The sequence below is a fragment of the Naegleria fowleri genome (genome assembly GCF_008403515.1).
Source record: "Naegleria fowleri strain ATCC 30894 chromosome Unknown tig52, whole genome shotgun sequence".
Classification (NCBI taxonomy): domain Eukaryota; phylum Heterolobosea; class Eutetramitea; order Acrasida; family Naegleriidae; genus Naegleria; species Naegleria fowleri.
In genome coordinates this window covers 194,969-204,940 of record NW_025407984.1, presented here as the reverse complement: position 1 = coordinate 204,940, position 9,972 = coordinate 194,969, and the positions used below count along the sequence as shown (strand labels likewise).

Below are 9,972 nucleotides of genomic sequence, written 5' to 3'. Positions count from 1 at the left end.
GAGTTTTCTTTTTGGGTTGACCCTGAAGAAGCTGCCAACATTTGATATTTGTATGCTTCCACTTCCATTGAAGAATTGAAAGTGATAAAACTATCCATTGATCTGCTATATATCAACGGGCCAGGTATTAAACTAGTCGAGAGAAATCTTTGAAAAGTAAAATGATCTTGTTCGAAGAACGAGAGCTGGCCATCAAATGACTGAATGCAAATGTAGTCTTTGCCATAAGCCCCGCCAAAAGGTCCGTAGCAAAAATTGTATGATAATCGTTGCAAGGTATGCTCATAATAAAGTTGAAGTGCATACCCTTCCATTGCATTACTGTCTTGTTGTTCCGATGAATAATCCGATGTTTGTTTAACAATTGTATACACTGCAAACTTTTTTGGCATCAATACCCCCAAAGCATTGTCTCTCGAGTTACTGGGAGCAAATTTCAGTTCAGGGCGTGACCAAATCCACAGTCTACTTACGGAATAAATTTCCCAATCTCTAACTGCAAGATGGGAGCCTCCAACTGTTTTTCTAACAATAAATCTGTTGGATAATAATTATTCTTCTGAGGTTTGTATATTCTCAACATTCCCGACAAACTTCCAACCACAATCTTGTCCAAACAACAAGACCCCGAATCACCTCTCTCATTATCCACATTTCCAATACATAATGATCCCTTTTCAAACTCTTCAGAGTCACCACATTTTGTGCTCCACGATTCCCGAAGTCTGAACAAGGACATGGCAACGTTCTGTTCCTTGCGATACTTGTTGTAATATTTTTTTTAAAATGTATACTTGTTGTAAGTCTTGGGCGGGATAAAGTAGTCTCATCTCAATTTATACCATTGAGGATATCATCTAAATAGATATGGATTTTGGGATGGGATTGGGACTGATAGAACGTTCAATACTAGTCTCTGGAGCAATCCAATCCAATACAGTGACTTTATTAAACTTTCGTAAGTATTCTTCATGAAGGTTTGAATATCTCTCAAGATTAGGTCTGCCAATCAATCGGATGACGTTGACAATCACCCTGAAAACCCAGAGAAAGGAAGTAATTCAGACCATGTCACCGTATTTCAATCTGCGATCCTGGTTCATTAAAATTACCTCATTGAAGAACATGACAATATATAAAATATATTCAATAAATTTACTTATACAAAAAGTTCAACAACAACTCACAATGGAGGAATTTCAAATGGTCCTTTTGAAAATATTAATGAGTCTCAGTCTCAGTCGTTTGTTGTGCACCACCAGTACCACCAGTACCTTGAGAAGCATTATTCTGAGCTGCTTGTTTTTCCATATTGGCAGCCTCTTGAGCCAACTCTTCGAATTGATGTGGTTCAAAGAATCTCACATAGGTCGTACGAATGAGTGGATATGGAAGTAAATCTTCAAAGAAGGAAATATCCAAATGTTTGGAAGTCTTCAAAGTTCGATCCAAGAAGATACAACAATTGTCGTATTGCTTTTCATAGCCTTTGGTACCATTCATGTGCAAGAGAATCATGGCAGCAAATTCTGCAAATCTCTTATAGTCCTTTTCAAGATCCACAATCTTGTTGGATTTAATGGAATGAACTGCTTGCATCAATCGATGGAAAGCAGTAATGGAGAGATGAGTATTGTTGTACCAACCTTCAAGATTCACATCATAGACACTATCCTTTTCTCTCCAACACTTCTCAAGAAGTACAAGAGCTGCAAAAGCAATGGGCAACACCTCCCACACTTGAGATCGATCCACAAGAGGCGATAACTTGAGTCTCAGAGAGTGATCGACCTCTGCAAAACCACAATCAGTGGCGAGTGCATCAATCGGTAAGAATTTGGCATCTCCATAAAAGTTTCTTGGATATTGTTCAAAGGCACTGTCGACCACATCGTAAATGGCAGGAGCATTTCTTCTCACACTCGATTGCAATGCTTGTTGAAGGCCTCTTCTAAATTCCAAGATACCTCCCAATTGAATTAAAAGACCTAACAAGGGTTCCAGTGTTTGAAGAGATTGACGAACCTTCTTATCGAGAAGAAACTTTTCATCGTACAATTTGTTTTCAATCTCACGGAGAGCATTGTTGCTTTGTGAGAGTACTTCTCGAACCCTCTCACTGATCGTGTAGACATTATCCAACAGTGATTGATTAAATGCTCGGAATCCGTATGGACCAGTCAATGTAATGAGAGCCTTCAATTCATTGTAATCCAAATATTGTTCCACATTGTAGGTCTGAATGGGTGTTTCCTTGGTGGAAACAAAGGTTTGTCGATTGGGATGATAGAGTGTCTTGTATTTCTGAGGATCTGAAACAATTTCAGTGTACCATTGAGCATACATGGAAATTAAATTGGTAGGTTCTGTGGTTTGAACGACACCGAAGGGAGACTCGACATAATTCAAGTGAACAAAATGTTCCAAAATGGCATTCAATACAATTTCTTCTGTGTTGAGACTGCAGCATTGTTCAATAATCTTCAAAGAGGACATGAATGAATGCAATTCACTGAGTAATTCAGTGGGAGTGATGAATTTCGCTTGGAGAGAGTCGTTCTTCATTTCCTTCGCTGTTAAATCGATGGTGGTTGCAATTCTCTTGATATATTCGGAAATGTATTCTTCGAGAACAGTTCTCAAATATTCGACTGGATAGAAAGCAGTATCGTAGACAACAATTTCATCATATCTTGATAAAGAATATAAGAGTTGAGTGACATTACGTTCCAAATCACGCATGTCGTTGATGGAATTGTTATCAAAGTTACTCTCAACACCAGGAACTGGAGGCTCTTCAATGTATTGCTTGTTCTTACCATATCTACGAAGAATGATTTGAGCGGCAACATCACCACCAATTTGATGAGTTAACATTCTGTATCCGTGTGAACTATTTAACAAATCAAGACCTTTCTTGATTCTGTCGACCAATTGTCCGAGCATGCTTTCAGCCATTTGTACCGACTGTTGTCCAATCTTATTTCTGAGAGAAGGATTGAGTTGTGGGTGAATATTATCAGCATAAGTATTTAAAATTCTGATAAATGCAGTCGAGTACAATGGTTGTGACTTGGAACCAATGAGACCATCTGAGAAGATCTTATCGACATCTTCCTTATAAAAGTACAATTGTTTCAATGATCCCTTTTCAACAAGTTCATCGTATAAACCATCCACATGTTTAGAAAATACGACAATCTTTGTCATGGTTGCGAACAACATGGTTAATTCGGGGAGAGATTGTTTGAATTGAAAACTGGACAAGAATGCTTCAACTCTCTTCCAATTCAAACGCAAAGCTTCAAAATCCTCAGTGTTTTGAATGTCATTCAAAATGGAATCTATAATGTGACTCACTTTGGCAAGATCCAAAACACCTCTGCATTGCTCAATAAGGCCTCTCAACTTGGTATAATATAATCCTCGAATAATTTTGAGCGAATACTTTCTAATCACTTCTCTGTGTTGCACACAAACGTACAACATTTCATCCATAAGATAAATCATTTCACTAATAAGTGTTTCTTTCACTTCTTTGACCTTCTTTTGGTTTGGTAATTTGGAAATGTAATTATTGTGATGGAAATACCACATGATTTCACTTCGAGCCATTGAAATGGCAGCCAAAACCAAATTGAATTTTGGACCTAACAAACCAGGTTGATCTTTCATCATGTTTAACAAACTCTTCAATTGCAATCTGAGATAGTTACGTAATTCCTTGTGATAATCTTGACACTTTTCAATTGCCATTTCTTGAAGTGCCTTCAATGTCTTGGCTTCCTTTTTCAAATCTCCAAACTTTTTAATCATGACATATTCTTTGAAGGCATCATGGAAGTTATAAACTTCATCTCCATAGAGTGGAATGACCAAATGGTTTGCCAACACTCTTTGCAAGAGAATTTCATAGCAACGAATAGGAACTTCCTTATTCTTTTTAGCACTTGTGACAAGTGGAGTCATTTTGATTGGTTTGTCTGGAGTCTTTGTGAGAGCATGTGGACAACAGGAATAAATAATTGCAATCCATTCAATGATATCTTGATAACAGCTCAAATGTTGATAAGTTTCATCAACAGCTGGGAAAGGAATTCGATCTGGTTCTGACAACATTTCGAGAGGTCTCTTAATATTTAAAGAGCTAAATGTACCTCTATCGAATGCAGGAATTAAACCCATGAGAGCTCTTCCAACTTGATCTTGAATTCCATTCCATTCTTCTTGCAACTTTGGAATTGGATCTTCGAAATCTTTAAAGAATTTCCAAACACGGTTAATATTTGGTTCTGGCGTTCCGTTCAATTTCAAATAACTCAAATTCAACAAACAAACAATCAACTCCTTGTCCTTGATTCTATTCATCATTAACACTAATTTCACATATCCGACCAACACTTGCAAATAGTCATAACACGTCAGAAAATTCACATCTTGAACAAAATCAATATTGGCATTTGTGGAAATTTCGTTAATGGTTTGTTGTGCGTGGTCAGCCCATTGATTCAATTCACGGAATGTTAAATAAATTGGATGAACCTGATTGAAGAGTTGTGTCATGTTATTGAGAACCCAATCGAATCCTTGAACCTTTTCCAACTCATCAATGGCAATATGTGGAGCATCTTTGGCAAGTTTAGCAAACAGTCTTTTCATGTCCACATTGAGTGTGGGCTTCATAACGTCTGGCCTCAGATTTGGATCGCTGAGATCATTCTTGATCGTATAGAGACGTTGGAGAAGAGCATCTGAGTGTTGTCTCAGAACATAGAGCTGTGATGGAGTGAATGTGAATGAGAAATATGAATTAGTAGTGTTAGTATTTAAAGAAGCAGAAGGATAGCAGAAAAACAAAAGATTCGGGTGGTGAGAGACAGGTGAATTAAATGTTCCAAGTGGGTCCATAATTCATCGATGAGAAGAAGATTTTGTTGTCGTGATGGTGTTGTTTTCCAAAGAGTCATCATCACAGAAAAACAAATGGAAATTGTTTGAAATGTCATTCGTAATAAATGGAATGGCGTGATGAGGGTTGAAATCATATGGTACAATATATTGATTGTCATTGATTGTCGTGATTGATTCAAATTAATACATTTTGCGAAAGGATCATCATCATGGTCGTCATCAAACGTTTGTCTCTTCCTTTGACTTACCTTTTCGGCTATTTTTGACATGACTAGTACTCAGAGGGAGTAAATGTAGTGGGTGTTTGATGATTCGTGTGTCTGATGATGGTGGTATGAAGTGAAATCAAGCAGAGAGTCTTCTCTCACGAAAAAACCAATCACTTATTTTTTAAATGAAGAAAAGTGACAGCTGACTGAACTGATGGACGAAAATTGTTGGAACTTTTCAGAAAAACCCTAGATGGATCATGCACATCCCGGTCTAGTCAAAGCTTTACAATCAAACTCCTTTCTTTATTGTTGTGGTTATCGAAATAATTAACAGAGAAAATTGAACAAGCTCTTTCTATTTTCCAAACCAACAACCAGCGCGTGATCCATTTCGTGTTGAGGTGTTGTGGTGTTGTGGAAAACAAAATATTAAACACAAGAATCCAAACCACCAACCAAAAAATCACCCCAACACAACAACAACAACAGCAACAACGCAAGAGAAAAGACCTTTCCCAAAAATGAGCCTTCCTTCATCATCGGCTCATACCAAGAACCATTACCACCACCACCACCACCACCATTACCACAGAAACAACAACAACAATTTCGACATACAATATGTTGAACACTCCACCTCCTCATCACAGCAACAACAACAACCTCAGAGAAGAGGAAGTAGTAATAATTTTAATAGTTCTGCTGCTAGTAGTAGTGGTAGCACTACTGAAGGACGAAGAAATTGTCCAAATTCATTGAATCACAAACCAGCATCGGCAACAGCACGGAACAGCGATAGTAATAACGGAACAGTGAGCAATGATGAACATCAGACTGATCTTATCTCGAATCAGGAAGCTACTAGTGGATTTTATAAGAATAGACTAAATTCAGCAGAAACTACAAATGTAAATCATCAACAAAATGTAGAAGGAGCAAGAAGAAGATTCAATAATAACTCGACAATGTACAAAAAGACTACATCTAATTCTAGGAGCACAGAAAGTAAAATTTATAATGAGGACGAACAACAAGAAAATGCTAATAACACCATGAAACAACAAGACGATGAATTACACCAACAAACAATCGGGACAAGATATAGAGGCAAGAATAATGACAAACGGAACAATTATAAACGTTTTTCAAATTTCAGGTCACATGAAACTGGTGCCACTTCTAATCAATTACAACAAACTCATCACCAAAATGAAAATGTTCATCACTCTAGAAACTCTAATAACAGAAATAGAAAAGGCCAAAACACTGCTGACAATGAAAACGCTCAACAAAACGACTCTAGGCAAAATTTTAGAATTTACCAAAGTAAGAACGCTAAACAATCTGCAACACCACCTTCCTCACACTCGATTCAAAACCAAATCGCTGAACAAAGTGAAACTAAGAACATCCCAAAAGCAAAATCTAGTGGTTTCTCTATATCGTCTGCCGCCTTTTATCCTTCCTCGATGACTTCTTCGCCACCTTCTGCTAATAGCAGTATATATCATCCAGGCCAATACAATAATTTTCAAGGATATGCCTATCCATCTGTACAACAACTTGGAGGTTGTGTTTACTATTATCCTCAAAACAATACCTATTATCAATCCAATCCCTATAACTCGTCTGTGTTTTACCAATCTCAAGAACCTGAGAGTCCAAAAATGTTTAAGGTTCCTAACCGAGCAAACTCTAAACTATCGACATCAACAAGCACTACAAAGCAGAAGAAAGGTCGTAAAAAAGAACCAGTTGAACAAGAGTCATCAAGTGAAGAAGATGAGGATGAAACAGAATCAATTTCATCTGCAAATCAAATTCAAATGAATTTTGATGAGGATGACTATATTGTTGGTTTTGCATCATTCAATGGATCTCTGTATTTTTGTTGGCAACAAGCATCAAAGGAATCAGAGTCTCAATCCAAGATAAGAGAAATACTTACTCAAAGCTCAAAGTATAGCAACAAAAGCTCTGAAACACTCTTTTCCACATGCATAAAGAATAAGGCTATTTATGCTGCGTTAAAGAAGTTTGTTAAGAAGTTGATTAAGCAAAACCAGCCATACAATCCATACCTTATTAACTCTCATGCATCTATATTGATGAAATCATTTTTACTTTCTTCAAACACATGGTTGGAGTTTTCTGCCAATCTTCCTGCCATTTCTAACAAATTTGCCAAGCTCAAAGCTAGAGAGGTTAAATATTTGTTATCAGAATACTCAACTGAATGGAATTACTTCCAGGATATCGACTTGTCCAAAGAGGACGTGCTCGACAGATTTATCAAAGGAGATGAAGAGTCTACTGTTTCGTCCTTTGTTGAACGTATGAAAAAGAACGAGTTTTCAAAATTCAAAAGAAGATCTCACCTTCTTGTTTGCTCTTGGGTATGCAAATGTCCTAATGGGATGCAAGAAGTTTTTATTGAACTCATACGAACTCTTAAATCTGTTCACAACACATTAGGTTTTGTAAGAAAACGGTTGAATGAAATATTTGAAATTGAGAGAAATGAAGCAAAGCCACCTAAAATGACTATATGTGAATTAGTCGCTAAAATTGATAACATTCCTGACTTGACACCTTTTAAACAAAAAAAGCCTGAATCTTCTATATTCGCAGAGAAGCGATCGGCTGGATCGAATTTCAGTGACACCTTTGTTAAAGAAATTGCTGTTATTTTATGCTTGAACATTTTCCAAGATCTGAAATATAAGTATGATTTTTCTCACAAGAAGCAGAAGGGAGCAGCAAACGATTTCAAAAAGCTTTATTCTATTGTGGACGTTGAGACTCAAAAACAAAAAACAAGCTTTAATGCCAAAATTCAAGCAGCGTATAGAGATCAAAACGAAGCATCAATACTTACTCCAGAAGAAAAAGATAAATTAATAGAACAACTCATACAGTTTATTACGTACGACAAGGAGTATAGATGCTACCAAAGATACTTTGATTTACTTAAAACGGAGGAGGATGAAATTAACAAGCCCTTCGGATGGTTTCAATATCCATATCAACTTAAGGCTGTAAAGTGGTTAAAAAGATTGGGTGCTCAAATTGACTGGGTACAGATTTATCTCAACAGGATTTACGCATCTCCCAACTTTGATCCAGACATTATAAAGCAGATTGACAAAGAATTTGAGATATCTGCGAACTATACACTTGAGGCCAAAGACAATCGACTCTCGTTTCTAGATCATTACGATCGAACATTTACTATTGACAAAAAAGGAACAAAAGATTGCGATGATGCGCTTACCATTTTATACCATGACCAAAATTGCATTCACATTGCAGTCCACATTACGGACATTGCCTCAACCATTCTAAGAAACGTCGATCTTTCGCAAGCTGCATCACCAGTCGATGAATCCAAGAAAGAAGTTAAACGAACTCCTCCAGTTAAGACTAAGTTTGCTGATCATCCCATATTCCAAAGTTCCTTATTTTCAGAGGCCTCGAAGCGTGTCATGTCTATTTACATACCAGGAGTAGAAGAAACCTATGCTCCTTGCTTTCCACGTCACCTCTCTGAAGAAGCTCTGTCGCTAATTGATAAGAAGCCTAAGGAGGTTATTTCACATATTTTTGTTATTTTTAAAGATGGAAGAGTAGAGTTTAAAGGAGTATTCAAGGGATTGATACAAGTTAGTCAGTCTTATTCCTTTGAAGAAGCGGACGAGAAAATCGATTCCCCTCAGGCAGATCCTTTTTGGAAACAGTTATATGATTGTTGCTGTGCTATTCATGATTCTCGTTTGGAACACGGTGCCAAAAAATTTACGCCAGGTGTTGTTCCTCTCGGAGGAATTGACCTTGTTCTTGAAGACAATAAGAATGGTGATGATCCAATAATTCATGTCAATACTCAACGAACAACTCCTTCCAAATCTTCAAAAATTATTACTGAATTTAGTATTTTGCTTAACGCTACCATGGCAAGGTACTTTTATGACAATAGAATAGCTGGTCTCTACAAAGAATTTTATCAAACATATAACAGATTGCTTCCAGAATCTATAAAGGATATGGACATTGAGGAGTTTATTGAAGTTGCATCAATATTAGACCCTGAAGGTAATGAAACTAATTATCTTGCGCAAGGAAAGAATCACCAAACTGAGAACTATCAAGCTTTATTGAGGTTTGAGAATGAACTAAAGCAACAGGGAAGTAAGAAGACAACAAACATTAGCAAAATAACGACAAATCCAACAAAGTTTTACCAAAACATCATTGGTGTTGAACTGTACATGCAACTTTCTTCTCCATTGAGGAGATGGCTTGATTTAGTTTTACAAGTTCAACTAGTTCATTATTTAAATACAATTGAGTCCGGAGCAACTTGGACAGGAATTGAAAACAGTCTGTTCAGCGAGGAAGTTTTACATTATTGGAGTGAAAAAGTTTCAGATAAGATTGAAACAGTGAAAGAAATGGAAAAACAAGTGCTCTATCACTACTTCCTTAAATTTTTAAAGAACAAGATGGAATCTTGTGATAGTGAGCACTTTATTTTGGAATGCGTTTCTGAAATTAATTTCAGAAAAGGAAAAAGATTATCTCACTCACATCGTGACAAGTCGGGTGTGCATAGAGATTACAATAACTTGATCAACAGAAAAAAGCCAGTATTCACCCAATTGTTACGTTTACGATTGGTAGAGTATAATTACTTTGCTATTGAGGCCTATGTGACAAGCAACACGATTGATATGGATGAAATGACTGCCATTAAGATAATCGAAATTGATACATATTGTCACACTATTTCTGCAGAGTATGTAAAGTGAGAGAATCTACAAGAGATCCAACAGAGAGACCTACCCACTAT

At 36.8% G+C, this 9,972-nt stretch overlaps 3 protein-coding genes across 3 annotated transcripts in view; 1 reads left to right on the top strand and 2 right to left on the bottom strand.

Annotated features, from left to right (window-relative positions):
• FDP41_006463 (uncharacterized protein) overlaps positions 1–739 on the bottom strand; it is a gene marked incomplete at both ends in the record, with an annotated part of 1,890 nt that extends 1,151 nt beyond the window's left edge. Inside the window, 2 exons of the mRNA XM_044710101.1 lie at positions 1–423; positions 474–739. The exon at positions 1–423 is cut by the window's left edge and continues 245 nt beyond it. Coding sequence (XP_044559144.1) covers positions 1–423; positions 474–739 — 689 coding nt within the window. The remainder of the gene's footprint in view (positions 424–473) is intronic.
• Positions 740–1,221: 482 nt separating this feature from the next.
• On the bottom strand, positions 1,222–5,180 carry FDP41_006462 (uncharacterized protein; the record flags this gene model as incomplete). Its single annotated transcript, XM_044710100.1, has 2 exons — positions 1,222–4,776; positions 5,160–5,180. 2 exons carry the CDS (start codon positions 5,178–5,180, stop codon positions 1,222–1,224), a joined length of 3,576 nt encoding a protein of 1,191 aa, XP_044559143.1.
• A 464-nt stretch (positions 5,181–5,644) lies between these two features.
• FDP41_006461 (uncharacterized protein) lies at positions 5,645–9,931 on the top strand (the record flags this gene model as incomplete). The annotated part of the gene is made up of 1 exon (XM_044710099.1): positions 5,645–9,931. One exon carries the CDS (start codon positions 5,645–5,647, stop codon positions 9,929–9,931), a length of 4,287 nt encoding a protein of 1,428 aa, XP_044559142.1.
• Between the last annotated feature and the right edge of the window lie 41 nt (positions 9,932–9,972).